At 28.6% G+C, this 27,519-nt stretch overlaps 3 protein-coding genes across 3 annotated transcripts; all 3 read right to left on the bottom strand.

Annotated features, from left to right (window-relative positions):
- Window positions 1-13,945: 13,945 nt before the first annotated feature.
- LOC137810115 (initiation factor 4A-like protein) lies at window positions 13,946-15,986 on the bottom strand. Its single transcript, XM_068611246.2, has 7 exons — window positions 15,852-15,986; window positions 15,716-15,764; window positions 15,497-15,634; window positions 15,149-15,379; window positions 15,004-15,043; window positions 14,656-14,753; window positions 13,946-14,384 (listed from the first exon to the last, which is right to left on the bottom strand). Exons 1-7 carry the CDS (start codon window positions 15,899-15,901, stop codon window positions 14,367-14,369), a joined length of 624 nt encoding a protein of 207 aa, XP_068467347.1. The 5' UTR covers window positions 15,902-15,986; the 3' UTR covers window positions 13,946-14,366.
- A 1,356-nt stretch (window positions 15,987-17,342) lies between these two features.
- On the bottom strand, window positions 17,343-19,533 carry LOC137810123 (heat shock factor protein HSF24). The gene is made up of 2 exons (XM_068611258.2): window positions 18,701-19,533; window positions 17,343-18,299 (listed from the first exon to the last, which is right to left on the bottom strand). Exons 1-2 carry the CDS (start codon window positions 18,902-18,904, stop codon window positions 17,649-17,651), a joined length of 855 nt encoding a protein of 284 aa, XP_068467359.2. The 5' UTR covers window positions 18,905-19,533; the 3' UTR covers window positions 17,343-17,648.
- A 5,780-nt stretch (window positions 19,534-25,313) lies between these two features.
- On the bottom strand, window positions 25,314-27,007 carry LOC137810122 (uncharacterized). Its single transcript, XM_068611257.2, has 2 exons — window positions 26,464-27,007; window positions 25,314-26,209 (listed from the first exon to the last, which is right to left on the bottom strand). Exons 1-2 carry the CDS (start codon window positions 26,900-26,902, stop codon window positions 26,124-26,126), a joined length of 525 nt encoding a protein of 174 aa, XP_068467358.1. The 5' UTR covers window positions 26,903-27,007; the 3' UTR covers window positions 25,314-26,123.
- Between the last annotated feature and the right edge of the window lie 512 nt (window positions 27,008-27,519).

Genomic DNA, 27,519 nt, shown 5'->3' with positions numbered 1-27,519 from the left:
GTGAATATTATAAATTTAAAAAAAATTATGCTTTGCAAATTCAAATTCAAATCAAATCTTGATTATAAAATTGAAATCCAAAACATTATTATTATTGTTAATATTATTATTATTAAAAGAATTCATATTATTATTAATACTATAAATATTCTTATTATTATTAATATATTTAATAAAAAAAATAACATTAATAATAATATTAATGTTATTTAAATTTTTATTTATTTATTTTTGTTTATAAAATTAATAATAGTATTGTACTACAAGATAATCATTAAATAGAAATTAATTTCAGATATCAAAATAATTGGTTACTATTTGATTAAATTAAAGATTATTTTATAAACTAAAAAAACTATTGATATCTAAACTAGTTTCTATTATTAATAAAAATTTATAAAATGGTTTCTAAATTGGTATCTAACTATTAGCTACTTACAACTTTATATTTTAAATCTTTATTAGTCTTTTAGAGACCAATTTAAAATCTAAAATATTAGTCATTAAAACTTAAATAGCTAATTTAAATATAAATTTAGAAATAATTTTATAAATTTTTATTAATAATATAAACCACTTTAGATATGAATAATTTTTTTTTGTAAAAACCAATTGAAGGAAATAACATAAGAAAAAAGGTTGTATAAACGAATTGAATGTAATTGCTTAAAATTGCAAAACTTCTGAACTGATTAATACATTTTGATTTACTTATATAATATATACTGAAGCTATAAAATAAGAATACTAACAATCTTGTAAACTAACCACTAATGCAATAATAATGATAAACAATTTAAGTGTAATAAAATCTGAATTAATAACCAACATTTAAGGCTAATAAAATCTCAATTAATAATCCACATTTTTAAGTTTCTAAATTAGTATCTAATTTAGTTAATACAGTGACTAATTATTTTTTTTTACAGTAGTGGAAAGTTTATATAAATATTTTACTTATTTTATATTTTAAAATAGTCAAAATCGTATTTTGTGAAACTGTTTTTTTTTTATGTTTAGAGAATAATTATATATATGTTACCTAGTTTAAAATTGTTAAAAGTAAGTAAACCATTGGTGTAAATATATATTTAAAAATATGTGTGAAGAGATATATTTCTGTGATATAATATTTGATAGCAATGTGAATGATATATATTATTCGTATGATATAATTTTTTTAGGTGATGTTACAATCTTTCTCTAAATTAAAATATATTTATTTTATTCTTGAAGTAATGTTATGTTAAATTATTTGTTTGTTTCAAAGTGATTAAAAATTATATTAATGTTATTTTTTAAATAGACATCTTTTTAATTTTGTAAAATAAAATAAAATAAAACACTAAAAAACTACAAAAATACATTATCTCAACTATTAAAATCTTAATATGAATATCGGATTAGTTAGAAAATTAAATAATAAAATAATCACATCTTAAAATAAATAAATAAATATATTTTAATTATACAATTAGATTTTATGTTATTTTAGTATATATATATATATATATATATATATATATATATATATATATATATATATATATACTCTCAACCTACATTAATGTCTACTTTTACAAAGGTAAGAATAATTTTAGTGGAGAAACAATACAAATTAGAGTTACAATAGTCTTGATGTCACAAACTTTATCAAGTTGGAGATATTTTGAATCTCTCAACTTTGTCATAATAGTTGCAACCATGAAATTCCAATACTCAAAATTAACACAATCTTTAAATAGATCAAGAGAATCTCTCAGTCCACACTCAAATCAACAACTACAAAGGTACAATTGTTTAAGAGAAGAAAAGTTAAAAGTTGTGGTATGAGTAGATATGTAACTACGTTTGAGAATAGTGAGAGAACGACACACATAAAATAAATTTTCAAAAGATTACTCATGACACACTAAGCAAGATAACTTTAGGAAATTTTTCAAAAGTTAAATGATTCATCATTTGAAATTTTTTTATTTTTTTAGGATTTCATAGATAACTTTATGTCTGGTACAAATTTGTTCACCAATGTTTTCAAACTTAGTTTAGAGTGTTATAATGACCTTAATGATGGATAATTGGTAGACTTCATCATTTATCTTGTTATTGATACACAATTCATATTCAAAATCATTCAGGTTCTTATAATCCTTGTGAGTGTGTCGTGACAAATTTTTCTAAACTTTATGTGAGTCATTATCTCATTGTTTTCAACTCCTCAACTTACCATGTCTTGGATATATCAGATTTCAAAGTGAATGAGATAATTAATGATGACCGTGTAATCAAGCTTGTGACACCAAAATTTGAATACTATAACTCTGATTTGTATTATTTTTCCACTGTGATTAATCTTACCATTATGAAAGAAATAGAAATTGATGTCATTGAGAATTTTATATATATATATATATATGAATGAATTGAGAATTTTATATATATATATATGAATGAATTGAAAGTGTTACATTAATCAATTAGTTAAGTAACAAGTAACTTAATTTAATTGTATGATCAAAATATTTTTTATTTTATTTTATTAATACCTTTTTTATTTTAACATGTGATTATTTAGTTGCTTGATCTTCTAACTAATCAACATTCAAATTAAGATTTAATAGTTGAGATAGTGATATTGACTTACTTTAACACACTCTATTTTGTATTTTTTTTTTTTAGTGTTCTATTTTATTTATTTAGTCACTTTGAAAAACAAATAATTTAATGTAACATTAATTTTTTTTTTGTAAATAATTGAATGTAACATTAATTTTTTTTAAATAATTGAATATATTTTAAATTAATATTTAAATTTAGAGAAAAATTATAACTTCATCTAAAAGATTATATATATATATATATATCATTTTCGTTATTATCAAATATTATATCACATAAATATATTTCTTCATAGATATTTTTAAATGTATATACACTATTATACATTTTTTTTATTTTTGACAATATTAAACTAGATCACATGTATATAATTATTGTCTAAATATAAAAAAATATAATAATTTTATAAATGTGATTTTGACTATTTTAAAATAAAGTATGAGTAAAGATATTATATAAACTTTCTTTAATAATAAATTATTTATATGAACTTTTTATTTTAATAATAAAATATTTATATAAAATTTTAATTTTAATAATAAAATATTTATATAAACTTTTAATTTTAATATTAAAATATTTAGGTTTTATTTAATTCTACTACATTTATTTTAACATTTTTTTCCTTACAAATATTACTAATTTTAAAAAACTAAAAGATTAAATATATTTGTTTTTAAATGAAAAAAAGACTAAAATCAATGAACAAAAATATATATTTTAAAGTAATTATTTTAATATTATACATATTTAAATCAACCTTTATCATTAAAATTAATTTGATCACATATATTAATTAAATTAACATTTCAAAATTAATTTTATAAAAATCAAAATCTAATACAATTTTGTACAAACAACATAAGTCTAATTACTCATGTATCATATACATGTAAGATTGGGTAATTAGATCTCTACTTTTAATAAAATTAGTTTTAAACTGGTAAATGTGACTAATATATATGTGTGCCAATTTACTTTAATTGTAAAACTTGTATTATAACATGCATTAGTAAAAAAATTATGTTAACATTAATTTTTTATATATATTTTTAATCTGAAATTTTACTTTTCTCACAATAGAATTGCACGGACACCAAATGTTTCATTTATAAAAAGAATTATCATAACATTTTTTTCAAGAAAAACTTGTATCAAAAGAAATATTGTATATTTTTTCAATCCATGATTTTGAATTTTAATGTTTTTAATTTATAGAAATATAAAATAATAAAACTGAAAAATATATAATTAATTGAAGAATACTTTTTATTATTTATTCTTTCAATTTATTCATATATTTCAATCAATAATTAGTAACAAAAATAGGAATATATATGAATTTTGTTAATTTGTTTTTGTATGTAACTGATAAATAGGTCAAGCCTGATTCAACCCATATTTTAAAATAGATGAAAAACTTGTATGATCTAATTTTGTATCACACTAATATATTATTGAGTTATTTTGATCCTATTTTTTGAAAAATAAAATTAAGAAGATAATTCTAAATTTAAAAAAGTAAATAAAATATTTTAAAAAAATTAAGTTGCATCAAATTAATTTTAATTTTTAAATATAGTTATTTAAACATAAATTTTAACATGTATATACATTTTAATAAAATAATATTTATTTTTTAGTTTTATTAAAATTGTAATTATTATTTTTTCTAAATTTTTTTGAGTCATGAATTATGTCAAATCTAGTTTGCTTCAAATTATTAGATTACACATAAGAGATACTGTTGAAAGTATGAAGGAAGAAGAAAATGAAGTATGAACAGAGATAAAAGATTGAATGAATTAATTGAATTTGAACTTTGTATCTTAACATAAAGAAAAAAATATTTTTTAAGAGAAAGAGGAGTTTAAAAGGAAAAAAAAAAATTGAAAACTTCTTACCTAAAGATGTATTGTTGTTTAGATAAAAATCAGATTAACTTTATAATCTACTTTCATTTTCATTAAAAAGGTGACTTAGACTTTTATATTAAGGATAAGTTAAGTTAAATGGTGTGAACACACTAAAAAAAATAATGATGAGTACTCAATAGTAAGAGATAAAGATCTATTATTGATAATAATTTTAGATTGTATGAGACCAAGGATAATCACATAAAGAAGATGCAGAAGATGTTATTAATTTAAATTAATTCAATCTTTTAAAAAGTGTGAGTATCTTGTTTAAAAGAATTTAGCACACAGTTAATCTCACAATATGTAAGGAAATCAATATTAAATTAAAGTTTATATAAGAATATTGACCTAAAGAATTTTTTTTAAAATTAATTTCATTAATAATTACATCTTTATTTTTTAAAAAGTTTACTTGTTAAATATTTTTATAACTTCTTATTCACATAATAACAATATAAAAAAATTGTGGGGAAAAAATAAAAAAATTTATAATAAAAAATATAAATATATAAAAATTTAGAAGAAATAAAATTGAGATAAAATTAAAAATAATATTTGTTAGCAAAGTGTGAGGAGAAAAAGTGACATGTAATCCTATAAAAATAGGTATTTTGAGAAGGATGAGAGTGAAGAAAATTCGGAGAAATGACGAGAGAAAAGTAACAACTAATGATAGATTCAGAGTTACCTGATGAAATCTTACTCAGCATACTTAAAATCTTTATTTTTTAAAAAGTTTACGTGATAAATATTTTTATAACTTCTTATTCACATAATAACAATGTAAGAAAATTGTGGGAAAAAAATATTTAATAAAAATATCTAAAAAAAGTTAGAATAATTAAAATTGAGATAAAATTAAAAATAATATTTGTTAGCAAAGTGTGAGGAGAAAAAGTGACATGTAATCCTATAAAAATAAGTATTTTGAGAAGGAAGAGAGTGAAGAAAAGTCGAAGAAATAAAGAGAAAAAACGTCTAAGGAGAGAAACTGGTTTGAACTCGACGGCAAAAAAGAATAGTAGTGGGTAACAACTAAGAATAGATTAAGTCAGTTACATGATGAAATCTTAGCCAGCTTGAAATCTTTATTTTTTAAAAATTTTACTTGTTAAATATTTTTATAACTTCTTATTCACATAATAACAATGTAAGAATATTGTGGACAAAAAATATATATAATAAAAAAATTTAAATAATTTTTTTTTAGAAGAAACAAAGTTAAGATAAAATTAAAAATAATATTGTTAGCAAAGTGTGAGAAGAAAAAGTGACATTAATCCTTTATAAATAGGTATTTTGAGAAGGAAGAGAGTGAAGAAAATTCGAAGAAATGAAGAGAGAAAACGTCTCACTCCAATGAGGGAAACTGCTGTGAACTCGACTACAAAAAAGAATAGTAGTGGAGTGAATATATTGAGTGAGTTACTTGATGAAATCTTACTCATCATATTTGAAATCTTTATTTTTTAAAAATTTTACTTGTTAAATATTTATATAACTTCTTATTCACATAATAACAATGTAAGAAAATTGTGGGGAAAAAATAAAAAAATAAAAAATTGAAGAAACAAATTGAGATAAAATTAAAAATAATATTGGTTAGCAAAGTGTGAGGAGAAAAAGGGACATGTAATTATATAAAAACAGGTATTTTGAGAAAGAGGAGAGTTAAGAAAAATCGAAGAAATGAAGCGAGAAAACGTAGTGGAGTAACAACTGAAGATATATTGAATCAGTGATGCTTACTCAGCATACTTAAAATCTTTATTTTTTTAAAAGTTTACTTGTTAAATATTTTTATAAGTTCTTATTCACATAATAACAATGTAAGAAAATTGTGTGAAAAAAAAAATATATAATAAAAAAATCTAAATAAAAGATATTAGAAAAACAAAATTAAAAATAATATTTGTTAGTAAGGTGTGAGGAGAAAAAAGTGACTTGTAATCCTATAAAAATATGTATTTTGAGAAGAAAGAGAGTGAAGAAAATTCACATAAATGAATAGAGAAAACTTTTCACTCCTAAGGAGAGAAACTGTGAACACGGCGGCAAAAAAGAATAGTAGTGGAGTAACAACTTAGGATAGAGCTCGTATTTTTTCACTAAAGTTAGCTTTTATAAGAGTTACTCGTTCGGTTGGGTCGTTTGTTGTTCTAAGCTTCTGTTGTTCTTTTTGCATCTTGTTGTGGTTGCAAAAAGATTTTATTGAGTTTGGTTTTGAGTATGTTTGGGTTTGTACAGGTTAGATTTGATTTTGTACGGGTTAGTTCTGATTTTGTACGGATTAGTTTTTGAAATTGTACAAGTTGTACGGGTTTTTCAGTGGTAGATCTGTTTCTCTCTATTTGTTGGTTTGGGAGACCAGAGAAATTGTCTCATTTTCTTAGGTATGTATAAGGTTGAACCACCCCTTAAGTGGTTCTTGTTATTTAATAAGTGACCTGTAATCCTTTAAAAATAGGTATTTTGAGAAGGAAGAAAGTGAAGAAAATTCGAAGAAATGAAGAGAGAAAACGTCTCAGTCCGAAACTGCTGTGAACTCGACAAAAAAAAATAGTAGTAGAGTAACAACTGAGGATAGATTGAGTGAATTACCTGATGAAATCTTAATCAGCATATTTGAAATCTTTATTTTTTTAAAATTTTACTTATTATATATTTATATAACTTCTTATTCACATAATAACAATGTAAGAAAATTGTAGGAAAAAAATAATAATTAAAAAAAATTTGAAGAGACAAAATTGAGATAAAATTAAAAATAATATTTGTTAGCAAAGTGTGAGGAGAAAAAATGACCTGTAATCCTATAAAGATATGTATTTTGAGAAGAAACACAGTGAAGAAAATTTGCAAAAATGAGGAGAGAAAACGTCTCACTCCCAAGGAGAGAAACTGCTGTGAACACGGCGGCAAAAAAGAATAGTAGTGGAGTAACAACTGATGATAGATTGAGTCATTTACCTCATGAAATCTTACTCAGCATACTTGAAATCTTTATTTTTTTTAAAATTTACTTGTTAAATATTTTTATAACTTCTTATTCACATAATAACAATGTAAGATAATTGTGTGAAAAAATAAAATAAAAAATTCAAAATAAAATAAATTAGAAAAACAAAATTAAAAATAATATATGTTAGCCAAGTGTGAGGAGAAAAAGTGACCTGTTATCCTTTAAAAATAGGTATTTTGAGAAGGAAGAGAGTCAAGAAAATTCGCAGAAATGAAATGAGAAAACGTCTCACTCCCAAGGAGAGAAACTGCGGTGAACTCGGCAACAAAAAAAGAATAGTAATGGAGTAACAACTGAGATTGAGTCATTTACCTGATGAAATCTTACTCAGCATACTTGAAATATTTATTTTTTAAAAAGTTTACTTGATAAATATTTTTATAACATCTTATTAACCCAATAACAATGTAAGAAAATTGTGGGGGGAAAATAAGAAAATATATAATAAAAGAATCTTAAAAAAATTAGAAAAAACCAAAATTGAGATAAAATTAAAAATAATATTTGTTAGCAGTGTGAAGAGAAAAAGTGACGGGTAATCCTATAAAAATAGGTATTTTGAGAAAGAGGAGAGTGAAGAAAATTCGAAGAAATGAAGAAAGAAAATGAAATCTTCCTCAACATGCTTGATATCTTTGTTTTTTAAAAGGTTTATCCTTAAATATTTTTATAACTTCTTATACACATAATTAAAAATGTGATAAAATTGTGAGGAAAAATAAAAATATATATAATAAAAAATCTAAATAAAAAAATATTAGAAGAAACAAAATTAAAAATAATATTTGTTAGCAAAGTGTGAGGAGAAAAAGTGACATGTAATCCTCTAAAAAAAATAGGTATTTTGAGAAGGAAGAGGGTGAGGAAAATTCGAACAAATGAAGAGAGAAAACGTCTCACACCCAAGAACAGAAACTGCTGTGAACTTAACGGCAAAAAAGAAAATAGTAGTGGAGTAACAACTGAGAATAGATTGAGTCATTTAACTAATGAAATCTTACTCAGCATACTTGAAATCTTTATTTTTTAAAAAGTTTACTTGTTAAATATTTATATAACTTCTTATTCACACAATACCAATGTAAGAAAATTGTGATGAAAAAATAAAAAAATATATAATAAAAAAAATTGAAGAAACAAAATTGAGATAAAATTAAAAATAATATTTGTTAACAAAGTGTGAGAAGAAAAAGTGACCTGTAATCCTATAAAAACAGGTATTTTGAGAAGGAGGAGAGTGAAGAAAATTCGAAGAAATGAAGCGAGAAAACGTCTCACTCTCGAGCAGAGAAACTGTTGTGAACTCGACCACAAAAAAGAATAGTAGTGAAGTAACAAACTGAGGATAAATTGTGTGAGTTACCTGATGAAATCTTACTCATCATATTTGAAATCTTTATTTTTTAAAAATTTTACTTGTTAAATATTTATATAACTTCTTATTCACATAATAACAATATAAGAAAATTGTGGAAAAAAAATAAAAAAATAAAAAAATTGAAGAAACAAATTGAGATAAAATTAAAAATAATATTGGTTAGTAAAGTGTGAGGAGAAAAAGGGACATGTAATTATATAAAAACAGGTATTTTGAGAAGGAGGAGAGTTAAGAAAAATCGAAGAAATGAAGCGAGAAAACGTCTCACTCCAAAGGAGAGAAACGGCTGTGAACTCGGCAGCAAAAAAGAATATTAGTGGCGTAACAACTGAGGATAAATTGAGTGAGTTACTGACGAAATCTTACTTAGCATATTTGAAATCTTTATTTTTTAAATATTTTACTTCTTAAATATTTATATAACTTCTTATTCACACACTAACAATGTAAGAAAATTGTGGGAAAAAAATATAAAAATATATAATAATTTTTTTTTGAAGAAACAAAATTGATATAAAATTAAAAATAATATTTGTTAGTAAGGTGTGAGAAGAAAAAGTGACATGTTATCCTATAAAAACATGTATTTTGAGAAGGAGGAGAGTGAAGAAAATTAGAAGAAAATGAAACGAGAAAACGTCTCACTCCCAATGAGAAAAACTGCTGTGAACTCGGCCACAAAAAAGAATAGTAGTGGCGTAACAACTGAGGATAAATTGAGTGAGTTACCTGATGAAATCTTACTTAGCATATTTGAAATCTTTATTTTTTAAATATTTTACTTCTTAAATATTTATATAACTTCTTATTCACACACTAACAATGTAAGAAAATTGTGGGAAAAAAATATAAAAATATATAATAATTTTTTTTTGAAGAAACAAAATTGATATAAAATTAAAAATAATATTTGTTAGCAAGGTGTGAGAAGAAAAAGTGACATGTTATCCTATAAAAACATGTATTTTGAGAAGGAGGAGAGTGAAGAAAATTCAAAGAAAATGAAACGAGTAAACGTCTCACTCCCAATGAGAGAAACTGCTGTGAACTCGGCCACAAAAAAGAATAGTAGTGGAGTAACAACTGAGGATAAATTGAGTGAGTTACTGATGAAATCTTACTTAGCATATTTGAAATCTTTATTTTTTAAATATTTTACTTGTTAAATATTTATATAACTTCTTATTCACATAATAACAATGTAAGAAAAATTGTGGGGAAATAATAAATAAATATATAAAATATAAATAAAAAATTGAAGAAACAAAATTGAGATAAAATTAAAAATAATATTTGTTTGCAAAGTGTGAGGAAAAAAAGTGACATATAAACCTATAAAAACGGATATTTTGATAAGGACAAGAGTGAAGAAAATTCGAAGAAATGAAGCGAGAAAACGTCTCACTCCCAAGGAGAGAAACTGCTGTGAACTCGGCAGCAAAAACAAAAGTAATGGAGTAAGAAAATAGATTGAATCACTTACCTGATAAAATCTTACTCAGCATACTTGAAATCTTTATATTTTACAAATTTTACTTGTTAAATATTTTTATAACTTCTTATCCACATAATTACATGGTAAGAAAATTGTATGAAAAAATAAAAATATATAAAAATTGAAGAAACAAAATTGAGATAAAATTAAAAATAATATTTGTTAGCAAAGTGTGAGGAGAAAAATAAAGAAAATTCGAAGAAATGAAGCGAGAAACGTCTCACTCCCAAACTTGCAGTGAACTCGGCAGCAAAAACAAAAAAAAAATAGTGGAGTAACAACTGAGGATAGATTGAATCAGTTAACTGATAAAATCTTACTCAGCATACTTGAAATCTTTATTTTTTAAAAAGTTTACTTGTTAAATATTTTTATAACTTATTATTCACATAATTACATTGTAAGAAAATTGTATGAAAAAATTAAAATTTATACAATCAAAAAAATCTAAATAAAAAAATTTTAGAAGAAACAAAATTGAGGTAAAATTAAAAATAATATTTGTTAGCAAAGTATGAGGAGAAAAAGTTACCTGTAATCCTATAAAAATAGGTATTTTGAGAAGGAGGGAGTGAAGAAAATTCGAAGAAATAAAGAGAGAAAACGTCTAACACCCAAGGAGAGTAACTGTTGTGAACTCGGCGGCAAAAAAGAATAGTAGTGGAATAACAACTGAGGGTAGATTAAGTCAGTTACCTGATGAAATCTTACTAAGCATACTTGAAATCTTTATTCTTTAAAAAGTTTACTTGTTAAATATTTGTATAACTTCTTGTTCACATAATAACAATGTAAGAAATTTGTATGAAAAAATAAAAATATATATAATAAAAAAATCTAAATAAAAGAAATTAGAAAAACAAAATTAGAAATAATATTTGTTAACAAAGTGTGAGGAGAAAAAGTGTGTAATCCTATAAAAATGGGTATTTTTGAGAAGGAAGAGAGTAAAGAAAATTCGCATAAATGAAGAGAGAAAATGTCTCAATCCCAAATAGAGAAACTATTGTTTACCGGCAAAAAAGAATAGTAAAGTAACAAGGATATATTGAGTCATTTACCTGATGAAATCTTACTCAACATATTTGAAATCTTTATTTTTTGAAAAGTTTACTTGTTAAATATTTTTATAACTTCTTATTCACATAATAACAATATAAGTAAATTGTGGGGAAAAAGTAAAAAATATATAATAAAAAAATCTAAATAAAAAAAATTAGAAGAAACAAAATTGAGATAAAATTAAAAATAATATTTGTTAGCAAAGTGTGAGGAGAAAAAGTGACATGTAATCCTATAAAAATAGGTATTTTGAGAAGGAGAGTGAAGAAAATTCTAAGAAATGAAGAGAGAAAACGTCTCACTCCCAAGGAGAGAAACTGCTGTGAACTCGACGGCAAAAAAGAATAGTAGATGAGTAACAACTGAGGATAGATTGAGTCAGTTACCTTGAAATCTTACTCAGGATAATTTCTATTCTAGATGTAAGGTATGTGGTTCATATCAGCTTCTTGAGCAAACGAATGAGGCATATTTGGGTATCCTTACCGTGCTCAGTCAATTTTGCCTATGAATATTGGTATTCATAAGTGTTATGTTTGTCTAAGGATATTGTCATCCAGAATTGTACTTTTTTACTACGAATATCTTTATCCGGAAGGCACCATCATACTTTCAGATATACATATCCAGAAGTCAATGATCCTCAGTTTTTATTTTTTTGGTATTGTGATAATTTTGATACTTTTAATGGATTAAAATCCTTTGAACTAAATCAATTTAAAGAATATAAAAAATATAAGTAAAGAGCTTGTGGTGTAATGGATTGTTGTGGTGGTGTAGTGGGTTGCTCTGATGTGACAATGGATTGTTGTGGTAATAAACTATGAGTTTTGGATATCCATATTTAGAAGTGATTTCTGAATTTGAATTTTCATATCTACAAATTAATTATGAGTTTTAGATTTTTATATCTGAAATGAATTGATTAAATTTACGGATATCCAAAACACAAAGATTTCTCATTAAAGATACAAAAGGACTTTTCACATATGCATGTAAAAAATGGAATGGTGCATGGGAAATCAGGCAAAAGTTTATGCTGCCGCCAGAGTTGGCCTGCTATTACCTACCCCCATGGACACCACACCATTGATCGAGTGGTGCTTATTTATTGAAATCTTGCATGATAGGAACATATTGGTAGTTTCAGTTATTAAAGTAATAATTTGTGGTGAAACAATTACAAACAAGTACAAATACAGTTTAGATGAAGGAAAAATAAAAGAAAATATTTATTTTTTCCAAATAAATGTTTAAAACTTTATTTGGACAAAAAAAAAGAAAAAAAAAGCTTATTTAATTAAATTTTGTTTTACGTTTTGTTGAAAAGGAAATAAACAAGTAAAAAAGTCTCAACATTCATTGCTTCTAAAAGAACTATATCCCAAATCTCTTGAAATGGATTTAACAAATCATCAAAATCTCATTTTTCTAAAATATAAAATCATCGAAACAACCATATCAATTATTTGTATTAACACATTTAATAAAGTATTTATAAATGAGAATAAATTCTAAAGAAATTGCTATCGTATATTTTAAGAAGATAAATCACTTAAAAATTAAAATATAACAATTGTAAATATTTAAAATATAGGTACCAAATTTTAAATTATGGACAGATAATTACTAATGTCATTTTACAATTCCCAGTTAAATCAATAACTAGTTTTATCAAACATTTTCAGTTCGTAAGTACAGTCTAATTGATTGTCTTTTAACATTGTTTTATAAACTGTTTTCTAAAACAATTTCACACTACTCAGCACAATCTTTCATCCAATATCTATTAAATTTCGAAAGTTGTTTCCAAAAGAAATGTTTTAGAAAAGGAAAAACAGAAACAGTCCAGAGATATGTTCTCACCCTCTTCTATTTCCATCAAATATTCTGTTCCCTTTCCTCCAAAATCTAATAAAGTCCGAAAATTGCTTCCAAGAGAAATGTGTTAAAAATTTAAAAACAGGAGCAGTCAAGAGATGTCTTCTCAACCTCTTTTATCTTCTTCAAATATTCTGTTCAACATGGAAGCCTAATTGAAAATGGCACAATCCCTACCCTGCAAGAGCAAAGAAAATTAGCTCACAACAGGGTGATCTCAACGAAAACTGCATACAGTATTAGTACACTGGTTAAATCTGCGTAAGTGCTTCCGTTGCTTCAGTGTTTTCCCAAGCAATGGTCAGGACAAATACAAGGCCCTAGATTTCAGGCACTTTTATGCTATTAAAGGCCTGTTATTTTCTGCAAAACTAACCACGTAAGAAGTGGTACTGTCAGATTTCAGGACACTTCAACTAGTAAATTTTGCCTTGACATAGTCTACATGTCAATGTCTGTGTTCCACTGTCTACATTGCGATACATGCCACAAATACTGCATGTCGAGCATTATCAATGCTTAGTTTATACAATTATAAGTTTCCTTGTACATGTCGAGCATTTTACCACGTGTTTGGCATTCCACCTCATTCTTAAATTTCTCCCGAAGATATAACTACAAAAGTTATTTCCATTGATCTTTCCCAGAGAGGGAGAGAAAATTGACCCTCAACTGCTTCCTCCCCTCAAATACCTTTAACAATGTTGAACTATACATTACAATTATACCTCCAAGAAAAGAGAAGACTAAGAAGTTTGTCATTTCTACCAAATTTCTGTGTTCTAATTTTAAACAACCAATAAAAGATGTCATCTAGCATAAAAATCTACACATCCAAAATACTAATAAAAGACAGTATTTTTTTGGAGCACTGACAAGTGACTACTCCCAGAATATTCAAAGAAATGAGCGAGCTTCATGTCTTGAACCATTCATGAGTGCAAGCGATCAAATTTTGCTTTCTTCAGGAAAGAGCAAGACTAAAGATCTTCATAAAATGTCAAGAATCTGCAAAGTTTTAAAATATGTAATTATAAGACCATTTGAAGAACCGAAAAAGACGTTTATACAATAGTACTAAACTAACTGGACTGGAGGACAGATATGAATGAGAAAAAACATAAAAGAGTGCTTCATCCAATAATGTATTAGACCGAATTCCTTGCTCTGAAAAAATCTAATATATATGAAGACACTTCAACCAATTCAGAGTGAGATGAATGTGATGTGATCCTCCCATAGTCAAACTCGAGCAAAAAGAGTTAAAAGGCAAACTTACTCGCATAGGCATCTCTTGCATGACAATATTGCTGCTCTCTTCAATACTTTTTAGAGTCACCACTTCCCCACCAACCACCATATTAATAACAATTCCATCTGCACATTACTCAGGAATGTTAGCAACAATGCAAAACTACAAACTATCACATACTTTAAAAAAAAAAAGTTAAACACAGTTTCTTAACTACTGTTTGTGATGTTTTCAATCAAAATTTAAAGGATTATGCAATCTTTCCAGATAAAACTTCAATTTTGATTAGGAAAAAACACAAATAGGATCTAAGGAACTGTGTCTATGTTTTGTCCAACTTAAAAAAACTATAGAAGTAGGCAATAAAGAAAGGACCGGCTGTTAAACAAGTTGTCAATCGCCTAGTGTATGTCTCCTGCAGGAAACACAAAAATAATGTGGAAAATAAGAAGAGCGAAGATAAATATCAGCTGCAGAAATTGAAATTTGTAGAAGAAAAAAAAAAAGCGAAGAGAAAAACCTTCTTTGCCGGTAACTCGTAGTTAATGAGAAGATGAGCATTCAAGGGAAGTTCTCCAGAAGAAAGGAGAGGGAGACAGGCGTCGGTTACAATGATCATATGAGACCTCTCGTCTTTCCCAATCTCGTCCTCGTTCGGCGCGCCACCGTGATTCGTCTGATTCCACTGAGCTGTTACCTGTCGAAACTTTTCCAAGAGGAAAGCGCGTTCATCTTCAGCGAGATCACTGTACTGACACGCGGAAAAGGGAAACGGAGGAAACAAGAGCGAATTAGGAAAAACAATAGTGTAGCGCGTGGGAATTACGAGGAAGAGAATGAATTGGGGATGGGAAAATAGAAGAGAGACCAGAGCAGAGGAGGAAACGAAGGGGAGAGCGGAGAGAGAGGAGCAGAGAGAGTCGAGGTCGTCGCGCGTGCTGCAACAGACGACGATGGGCAAGGATGGACGTCGAGCCACCAGATCCACGAGTTCGATTACCGTTTGCTGCGATATGTCGATCGTTTTCGATAATCAAAAAATCAGAACGAAAAGGTTATTGAAGTGAAAATGCGTGAGCGAGAGTACCATTTTGAAGTGGAGCCTGTCAACAGCGAGGTAAAAGTGGCGCGGGTGGCTGAAAATGAAGGAGATGGGAGAGTGTGTATGAATATAAAATGGAAGTTAAAGAGGAAAAGAGAAAGAGGAATGAAAAGAAGAGTACCCGGACGGTCCGGTCTGAAACGGCGGAGACGAAGCACAAACGCTGTCCATGGTAGAGGAGAGGAAATGCTTCTTCACCCGGCACTCCCTTTCTTTTATTTCTCGAATTGTAAAAATGTCTTCAGAATTTTCTTTCATTTTATTTTACGTTTCTTTTATTTAAATTATGTTTTTGCACATAAAATAAATATGTTAGTTCTAACAATTAATTGTACTAAAATAATATATATATATATATATATATATATATTAAATATTGAATTGAGATGGTGAATTTTTAAAATGTGAAAATCAAACTTTAAAATACTGCTTCCCATCCTCAGGTGATAAAGAAAGATATGAGAAAAAGATATAAGTAATTTGATAAAATTAAGTGAAATAAAAAAATATATATTATTTTTAATTTAATTTTGTCATATTTTTTATAAAATAATTTATCCTTCCATGTCTACAACTTGATTGAAATTGTTCTTTCCACCATTTTCATCCCAAAGTTTATTCTTGCACTAAGTTTTACTAGACAGGGAGCTTTGGGGTCATCTTATTCACAACAATCATCGTCTAATGCTTGTCTCTTCTCGGATGAATAACTTGACATTCTCTAAGTATCCTCCTCTTACTAGCTTCTTTGTTGCTGATGTTAGAATCAAATATATCTTATTATATTTTATTATAATCAAATATAATTAAATATTATAAATATTATATTATTTTGATATTTAATTATAGTTTATTTTAATATGGTTATTGTTCTTGTCAAGATGGTCGAAATTTGATGTGGTTTTGAGTGTTTTTTGTTCAAATTTTAGTGAATCAGTTTCAAAGAAATGAGGGGATTCCACCTAAAAAAATACTAACACTGAAGTTAGTAAGAGCATCAAATTTAGTGTATACCGTGAGTATATTACCAAAATATGAGTTGAGATTGTTTCTTGTGAATGGTCATCTATATATAAGTTTTCATGAGTTTAGATCTTTCATATTGGTTTCTCCAGATTTTAATGTGTCAGATTATAGTATTTTCTCATAAAAGCACTGAATATCATTCTCTCATAAAAGCACTGAATAGTATTTTGTAATATATAATCAATCAAGAATATTCTACAAGTAAATCAGAACATTCAAAAAAGTCAGAATATTATGCGTTAACAAGATTGGTTCCCATAATATATTTATCTAAATTAATTAATATTATTTCATCATGATATTTCATATTGTCAATAATATTTCATATTAAAATATATGCATTTATGAATATTAATTGTTAAATTACATATAAAATAATCCATAATTTGTACATTTATATATTTTTATTTCGACTTCAAGTCCATCAAGATAACATCATCAAGATTAATCATTACATTCAAAATATTATCCATTTTAAAATTCGGAATTCAATAACATTTCTTAAAAACACTTAAAAAATTAAAAGATGAAAATATATTTAAATTTCTTTTGATTTTGATTCCAAAATTATGTAAAACCAGTAGACTTAAAAAAAATATTATTTTCAAAATTTAATCAAAACATAATCTTTACTATCAACCTAGCTACAGAATGCGGCCATTTAGCCATTACATTAAGAAGCCATACATGGTACAAGGATTATTGAAACCTGCTTTCCAATCATACAAGGATTGACCTACGTATATACATTATTAAATTAAAAATAATAACACAACCTTGACACGAATTTGGTCTTTTTACCCAACATAATTATCGCTCAGCCTTTTACTTTTTCACTATTCTATTAATTGACTAAAAGGAAAAATCAAATTGCTCTTTGTTCGTTTGTTGGTCAGTTGCAAACCTTATTGCTCGTCATGATGAGATTTAGAGGTTCAAAGTCAACAACGGGCTTGGATTCCTTGAGACGAGGCCCACCGAAGCCCATTTGCTCTTCGCGGACTCTCTTGTGGTGGTTGTTTCTTTTGTCTGCTAGCGTATCCTCTTTCAACCAAACACCAAACAGTTTCAAACATTCTTCACCTCCTTCTTCACCTACCGCCTTCTCAGATCCACAACTTCCTTGCCGCATGATGCGATCTATCTGATCAGGACCCACCATCAGACGGTTCTTCAGGAAAGCCACGAGCACATCGCACTGCTTCCTCGCACGTGCCAGCTCGCAACTCAGCGTTTCGTTATCCTTCTTCAGTTTCTGATTCTCGCTCGATAACTCGTGAGAAACTGTTGTGTTTGTTTCCACCAATCCCGTGTTCTTCGAACCGGAGGAAGAGGACGAGGTAGAAGTGGACCCAGCCTCGTCTCCACCGCCGGAGTTTAAAGGAGAGCTACCATCGCCGCCGGATTTTCCAGCCTCCGGAGGAAGCGCCGGCAATTGCGGCACGGTCTTGCGGCGTTTGATGTCGCAGAGAAGCTCCTTCTTCCCTCGTTTGAAATGCTCGTTTGCGAATTCCCATTTATCTGGCACAATCTTTCGGAATCCCTGCAAACTCGAAATCGCCAATTTGATTTTTATCATTTACTGATCATATTTGCAATCATCTATAATTAACAGTAATCATATTTGTTTACATTTCAAGCTCATCAAATTTGCTTTTTGTATCATATATCATAAAAAATACATTGTATTTAGATATCAATTTAAAACTTAAGATTTCCCAAATGTTTCCGAATATATATATAGCAATTAGTAAGAACCACTAATTATGGAAGAAATCCGAAATATTAATTTAAATACCTGAATAATTAGTATTAAAATATAAATACTTAAAAAAATATTTCTATCAAATTTTAATTTAATCTGAATAACATGTATAAAACACAAGTAATTGATCATCTCACAGGTTGAGATGGAAGTAAATGTAAGGAGAGAAAGAAACATACGTAGGTGTTGAGCTGGCGAACAAAACTGGAGAAGTTATTGTGCTTGAAAGATTTAGGAAGCAAATCCTTGGCAAAATCCGCATGCTTCCACACCACAAACGTGTTCCCACTGTCACTCCACGATATCACCTCGTTCGTCCCGGGATCCTCCACCAACTCATACGTCTTCGTCAAAAACGGAGCCGGCACAGATCGTTGCGACATGATTCCACCCTCACAGATCTCTTCTTATTACAATTATTCTAAATAAAAAAAGAGAGAAAAAAAAATATAGTACAGGGAACTCAGGAGGAAGAACTGAAAAGGAGGAGAGCTGTCAAGAACTCCCAATCCCAGCAATAAAAGCCAGAGAGAAAGAAGCGAGAATGAATTAAACTTTTGGAAGGTTTTCTGGAATGATCAGAATCCATGAGTCAAAATATCGAAATCAATTACCATAATTTCACGACACAAAAGGATAAGGTACAGTGAATATTATTGTTATTCTCCTCCTCGAGGATTCTAGGGCGAGAGAGACTCTTATATAATACGGAACCAAATATAATCCAACCCCAAGTGACGTGTGGGTTCTAGAATTTTTGAGAAGCTTATACATATAAAAAAATGGCAACGTTTATTTTGGACCAAACCAAAACTGAATCCACACGTACGCAGTAACAGGGCACTTTGCTTTAGAATACAGTGGACTGGATAAGGAGGCGAGAGAAGAGAAGCATTCCTCACCATTTTCACAAGGGTCGTCTTTGGCTTTCTCTCATGAAAATTGCGTTTTCATTTCCCACATTTTTCTAAAGTGGACTTTCTAATACGCTTCCTTCTGAAAAAACTTTTCCATTTTACTTATTTTTATTATAACATAATTTATAAGCCAGTGCGTTTTAATTGTTTTAGGACGGACGCGTTTGAAGGGGTGGCAGGGCGGGGTGGCAGTCCCGCATAGGCCGTATATACTTAATCCACAAAATGCGAGTTGGGTTGGTCTGTTACACATAAAATTTGTGAGTTGATTTTTCTAATCTGTTTAGTATAAAAGTTAGTCTATAGACCTGCGAGCTAGCCTGCATAAAAAATATTTATTAAAATAATAATTTTTAAATAATTTTTGATTTTTTTATTTAGATGCATTGAGTAAATGATTTCATAATATTATTTCATGAAACATGCATAGTAAGATCTTATTAAAAATTTTGGAATGTAAAATATGAGGCTACATGAAGAAAAAATATGGGAAGTAGAAAAAAAAGATTATACATTTTAAAGTTATACGGGTTATGCAAACCAACCCGTCTCGCACTTGACCCGCACGGACTGCGGGTTATGCAGGACAAACCTAAGCGGAACAGTGGGTTAAAATAAACAACTCACTTCACTTTTTTTCTCACGGGACCGCGAACAGCCCATCCCACTTTGTAACCCCTACGCATGTGCTTGTAACTATTTCTCAAAAGTTATAAAATAAAAATTAATTTACATTATAATGTTAATTTTAATTTGTTGGAAGGGGAAAGAGTAAGTGGGTAAGAGAGCTTTTTCTCTGGTCTCACCTAACTCTACATTTCTCCATTTGCTTCCATTCATCGTTTTTGATATTTTAATTATTATTATTGTTGTTATGATTAACTATGTACGTGTTTTGTCATCTTTCATCAATTGGTCTCCCCATTCAGTTTCTCCATTTTTTTTTTTGTGTTAGACCTTTTCTGCCTGTTATGACCGCCCAACAAATATATTATAAAGAAATATTGCCAATGGAAGAAAAAGAAGACCAATGCAATGCATACATGACTTTTATTTGTCTGTTACTTTATTTGGACTTTTATGTTCTTTCCTCACAAATTCCTCCAATGTAATTTTCACACTGAATTAACACCATGTTTTAAACAATGTACTTCATGCTACACTTTCGTTTGTTTTCACTGAAATTAACTACACTTGGATTCTTGTCTCTTCAAGCAATTCCACTTAAGAACAATTAATACTTGAATGCGTAAGTTAACTATATATCTCATTTATCAGTCTTATTCAAACCACTTATCTTTCAAATTAATAAAGAAATATCTTAGGATTTAATTAGTATAGGTTAATGAGGCATTTGACTCTGACAAAACACCTTTCGTAGATGATAAGCTCCTTTTAAACTGTGTGGATAAATGATTTACACTAGTGCAAAAAAAAAAAGGATACGCTTTATTTAGTGCGGCTTTTGCGCTACCCGCTTTCGTAAAAAACGCGGTGGTATTTTTGAAATTATTTTGATTTACGAATGCGGTTTTACCTTTAACCGCACTCGTAAATCATTTTTTACCTTAAATTTTGAAGCGCGCCACACACAATTTCAAACTTTATTTCTCGTCTTTGCCTTCGTTTCGCGTTCGCACTCTGAGTTCTTCTGCTGCATCTGCATTCCATTTGTGCAATGTAAGTTTTTGAACTCTCTTTCTTCCTCTTCATCTTCACAAATATATGCATAAATGTTTTTCGTTTTTCTTATATATGTTTTTTTCCTTGCATTGGTGGTCTCGGAGCACTCTTTTCTTTCATTGTATTCGTGGTTTCTTGTGGATTTTTTGGTTTGCTCCGTTGCTGCTTCCCTGTCCGCCATCGCTTCTGCTGTCGCCACCGTTGTTCGCTCCCGTGACTCTTCATCAACGTTGACTTCACACAAGATTAACGATGTTTTAAAATTTTTAATTTTTTTAATGATTTGGCATATACAAGTGCGGTTAAAGCAAATAACCGCACTTGTAAATGGTATTTATAAATGCGGCTATATAGCCGCATTTATATTTCTTGATTTACAATTGCGTGTTGATCAAATGCGGTTGTAAAACCGCATTTATAAATTCAAAATAGCCGCATTTGTTTTATGTTTCTGCACTAGTGTTATCAGGAAACTCTACTGATAACTGTAGAAAAGAAATACTACTATTCTTTTCTAAACAAATTTTTTCCACTTATTTTTTTTTTCCTTAAAGTTATGAAAATATCCTATTATAAATGTATAACGCTATTAAGTTAGGATGTGTTTCATAACTTATATTAATTGAGTAATCTTTACATTTCATAAGTTCCGATGAAGTAATAGATAACCATCCCTTTTATATAACTATTTCAAAATATAAAAATGTATTATATAAAAAAATATATTTCTGATTCCATTACACACTACAAAAATATATTTTTAATGAGGTTATATTTTTTACGGTTTTGATTCTCGTTAAGTGCATGTTAAGTGCATTATCCGTAGTTTGTTTCTTTCTTGATAGATTCAGTGTCGCTAACTAATTATCACGGTTTCTACGAACCCCTAGAAAATAATCACTTTCCGACGATTTTGAAACCTCGTTATTTCTGACAGTTTTGAACCTCCGTTATTCCCAGCAGTTTTAAACCCCCGTTAATTTTTACAGTTTGAAAACTCCCGTTATTCCTAACGGTTTGAAAACTCCTGTTATTTCCGACGGTTTGACAACCTCATTATTTCTGACAGCTTACAAACCCCCATTATTTCTGACAATTTACAAACCTCCATTATATTCGACATGTTTTTAAATCTCATTACTTTCACAATTTTTAAATTACTTCTAGTAGTTTCATTATCCCACTAATTTAATTTGTTATTTTTTATAATTTTATTTGTTATTTTTTTAATTGGTTGTATTTTTTAATGTATGTAAGTACTTACTTTTATTCATCTTATTAATTTTATTTGTAATAATATTTTAATATCCCCTTTCATTTAATTTATCAATTGACAATTTGATTTAATAATATAATACACATATTTTTATCAATATATATACATATTTATATATATATATATATATTTATTACATAAAGTAGTTAGTTCATGTATAAAATTCTTTACACCTATTAAATTACTGTATAATTTATAAAATTTGTAAATGAGTATTGAATTTGTCTTACTTCTTTATCCACTCATAACAATTTAGCAAGAAAATATAATATAGAATTGTTATTTTGTCACCACTTTTATCATACAAACACTACAAAAAATTTCAGCACAAATCCATATGTAAGAGATCAAATCTGTATGTAAAACATAATAGCAAAAGAATCAGTAAAAGAAGAAGGTAAAAACTCGAATATCAGAAGTTCTTCCTTTTGGTCTTCTTAAAAAATAGAATATGTTTGTAAATAATTTGGACTTAAAATAGCAAATATAAGCTAGAATAAGGTGTCTTTAGTATAATATGGGGTGTAGGTAGCATTTTAGTTTGTTACTAGCCTTTTGGAAAATATTTTGACCTAATTTCTAGAATGACAAACTTAGGATGCGGGTTTGATTTAGTCAAATCATAAGGCTGTCCATTTTTCCCTTTTCCCATTCTATCATTTTAGCTTGTACTTCAAGACTCCTTCACCTATAAATATATAGGTGACCTACCTAATATATTTTACAAGTTGAAATTAATAAATAAAAAAATTACTATGCACAAATTGTGTGAATTGTTATGAGATTTGAATTCCTCTTAGCATTTAGTTTTTATTTTTGAAATAATTCCTTTAAAAAAAATATGTATAAAGAGACTCATCCATAGCATGATTTTGTAATTTATAACAAAGAAATGATTATATAGCACAGAACAAAAAAGCACTATACTCATTAATTGTTTCACACATTTTTCTTCATTATACTCCGTCTGTCACCAAGTTCTTACATCAGGATGCTACTATAATGTTGACTATGATTTGACATTAAGTACATGATGAATTAATATTTAAATTAAATTTTATATATTTTTTATAATATTTAATCCATTATTTTTATATTTAATATCATAAGTTTAGTTGTTTATAAAAAAATAGAATTGAAATGAACCTTGATTCTTCCTTTTACTAACTAAATAAATTATTAACTATTTATGTAAATAAATTATTAAGTCATTTGAGTGGTCTGAGTAAGAATGTTTATATATTATACATCAAAAGTCAAATTTAAGGAGAATATTTTTTTTAAAATAAAAGATGAAAAATGAGTGAGTAAATGAGGTACAACAAGATAACTTAGAATATTCTTATTATAAATTAAATAAAATATCGCAATGGTAAATTGAGATTGAAAATTATTCAAATAAATGATGTAAACCAAAAAATTATGAGAATAAAATACTAGAAATATACACCTTAGGTCATGGGAAAAAGTGCAGAAAAGTTAACTATATAAGTCCGTATTGATAAGTCATGGCGGACTAATAATAGGATAATATGAGTTACTTAGCATAACCTACAATAAAAAAAAATCTAATATATTTTAATGTTATTTAGTAAAAACAGCCTTAAAATATAATGATAATTAATTGTTATAGCTTTTCAGTAATTTGGATAATGATATTCTTTTTATATTTTGTTCATAAAAAAAATATTTTTTACATATATTTATTTAATATAGAGGTTGGTTTTATGTTTATTTAATTTATTTATATTTTATTATCAATGACAGATTAATGAAAATTAAAATAAAATTATTATTATAATATTTATGTATAATTTTTTTAAAAGATTTTGTTTGTACAAATTTAGCATTGAAGGGAGATAAAATTAACCTATAATTCTTATGCAAGACAAGTCAAACTATTTTTTTTTACAACTAGAATATTAGATAAGTTACAACGGACACAAATATTAGTGAAAAAAATCTATTTAAGATATAAATACACTCGTTTTTATTGGTTAAATATTTTTAATTAAAATGTGATGGTATTTTTAAAATTAAAACAAGTATAAAACTTCAGTCTAAACCAACTCAGTTGTCATTTCTATAAAATAAAAAAAAAATAAGTTTGTATATTAAAAATATCATAAGTTTGTATTAAGAATATCATATTTGAAAGTTCTATTTTCCACACATAATTATTTTGTCAAACTTTGTAAACATATTATAGTCTCTTAGGAATAACATGAGAAAGAGACAAAAGGTAAAATGTTGCTTTGGAAATTTTGGATTAATATAATTATGTTATTAATGTAAACTGTACTACCTAATGTACTCATCAATAATTTCAATGTTTTCGATTAAACTAGAATTAGTTACAAGCGTCAAAACCTAGTACAGGAATAAATGGAGAAAAATAGGTATCACTATGTTGTCATATAACTTATATATAGGTAGAGTTATAGATAATGGCTTTTTGGGAAAGAAAAATATATTGCAATATCAATGTTTAGTTCCCTTCAAGTCTTCTTCTTCCCTACTAGAACTCGCGTGGATCTCAATTTGTTTTCATGTTGCGTGCAAGAGACTCATCTAAAGTTTTCCAGGCACACTAACTTCTTCCTAATGACCACGGACTGTCTTTAGGTTGGTTATAATCAGGACTATACAGTGAGATATCGTTATTCTCAAGGTTAATTTACACTCATTGTTAAATGTATTTTCTTTTATATCACACTATTTCTTATATCCATCATTATCTTTTAGTTTTTTGTTTATCTCTCTATATTACTATCACCCAAATTCAGTATTAGTCTTCTTCCTAACCTTCAATTTTTCATGGATGGCACAGTTCTCTTGACATAAGTGTTCAACACTTAACAACCACTGTAATTTCCGTTATGTTAGCAGTGGATTGAGTTGACAGCTGCCTCCGCATAAAAAAGTCAACAGTGGAAACTTTCCATTCCATTCTACTGCCATTCTGTGTCTGGAAAATGGGTGGAAGATAAGTGATGACAGAGGATAGGAGATAGGTAGCTAAAAAGTACAATGAGTGAGATACACAAAGTAGTCATTGCCAGCAGCGCAATATTCGATGATACGAACAAACAAACACAGGAGAATGTTGAAATTTGAAGCTTCTCTGTCTTACCTTTCACGAAAGACATAAGTTGAGTCGTACTGGTACCCAGCCCATTTTAGAAAGCAAGCTGTTTCCCTCGTTCAAGGAATTCTTTGTCAAAGTTACAAGAATGTTATATTCTTCACTTCTTCGTCCTCCACCCTTCCCTTGCTTTGCTTTTCAACAGAGTACCAAGCAAACCCAAGAGGAAAGAGAAACTACAGATACCAAAAAGGAGTATAGCAGCACATAAAGTACAGATTCAAATGCACTAGTGGAACCAACACCTTTTCACACACCCAGCACAAACACAAAAACTAAAACAAAACTACATCTACGATCGTCTACCACATGACATGAATAATACTATAACAGATTCGACAAGTACATTACAAAACAAGGCTTCTGCCGACACCCCCACATGTATTACTAACTAACTACTTTGCTTCCCTCACAATCGGGTGGTTAACTAGGGACCGCCATCGCTTCTTCGGTTTGGTAGTTCGGTGGAAAATCATTGTCACTTATATCAATCACACAGCTTCTATTGTAATGGTTTAGGTTTGACAACCCTGCTTAGGTTCCGAATCCACAATTATCATCACATCACATAACCCATTCAGCTAGAACTCTGGACTTTGACGCACAGCACAACCAACAACCTGAGCCCATTGCCTCAGCCTCGTCTTCACCGTCTGAGGGTTATCACCTTCATAATTAATTCATATCAAACAAAGCAATAATTCAACAAAAATATCATCACATCTCAATCCACTTCAATCACAATCAGCACAGATTAAAAATAGAAAGACCGAGATTTAAATTTTCTTAGCTATTTTTAATCTGCTCAAAGAATTAGAGACTTTTACTTCGATAACTAAGTTAATCCATGCAAACTTTAATTCCGACAAGTGAGAGATCATTATCAAAAGCAGATAAGAGATCAGCTAAAGTGCCAAGTACCGGTGGTGAAGATGGCGGAGTGGGGACTGCCGTGGGGGGAAGGAGTGTCGTCGCAATCGGAGGCGGCGGCGGAGGAGGACGGCGTGGGTTTGGAGACGAGGGATTCGTTGTAGTTTTTGTTGACGGCGTAGTAGAGGCCGAGAGCGGGTAAGGTATCGGAGAGGCGGCGATCGAGCTCGACCTCCGGGGAGGAATCGAATCCGAAGCCCAATTCGATGCAGGCTTTGAGTTCGTCGACGTCCTCGTCTGTGACGCTCTTGGTGCGGCGGTTCTTCCAGTTTCCCTTGCGGCGGAGCCAGGCCTCGTCGCGGTAGACGTCCGGCGACCACGATCGCTGCTTGAAGAGCGGCGGCGCTGACTGCAGGAGCGGCGGGCGCTGGAGCAGGAAGGGTAGTGACGGCGCATGGGCGTCCGGTTCCGACATGGGCGTGGAAAACATGCACAGCCCCTTGGAGTTGGGGTTGTGCGGAGGTCGAGGGACCTCGCACGATGGGTTAGAGAACGCTATGGCGTTGTTAGGTTTCTCTCTTTCGGCGCTTTTGAATACCAAGGGACACCACAGGCTTTATTCTTAGCTGCTCCATCCAACCCACACCTCTGTCCTCCTCTGATTGGTCCACGTCATCACACCTCTTTTCCTTTTATATTTTTTTTATTTTATGCCTTCTTTCCCTCTTTCCTTGCTTGGCGTACAAATATTTTCAATCTACCCATTTATTTATTTATTTATTATTTATTTTATTTGCCCAACCAATACATTGACAGAAAATAATAAAATACTATTCGCGTTTAGTCTTGTTATTATTACCTTCCCGGTAGGGAGTATAATAATAATAATGCCTTGTTGACTAAGAAAATAATAATAAGCTCCAGATATTCAGATTAATTGATTGATACGTCGAGATTAACTTAGGTGTAATACTCTATTATCTTTTAAACTATATTAAGAGCTTCAATTTTACGATATACGCGTCTTGCTATTTGCATTATTGATGGAATCCTTTACCTTAAAAGCAATCTCTGGCTCTGACGTGTTGGGATCCAGAAAATTTCCTT

Source organism: Phaseolus vulgaris, chromosome 2 (genome assembly GCF_051622355.1).
Source record: "Phaseolus vulgaris cultivar YP4 chromosome 2, ASM5162235v1, whole genome shotgun sequence".
In the NCBI taxonomy this organism is placed as follows: Eukaryota; Viridiplantae; Streptophyta; class Magnoliopsida; order Fabales; family Fabaceae; genus Phaseolus; species Phaseolus vulgaris.
The sequence above is the reverse complement of the archived record's forward strand: the minus strand, read 5'-3'. Positions and strand labels throughout refer to the sequence as shown.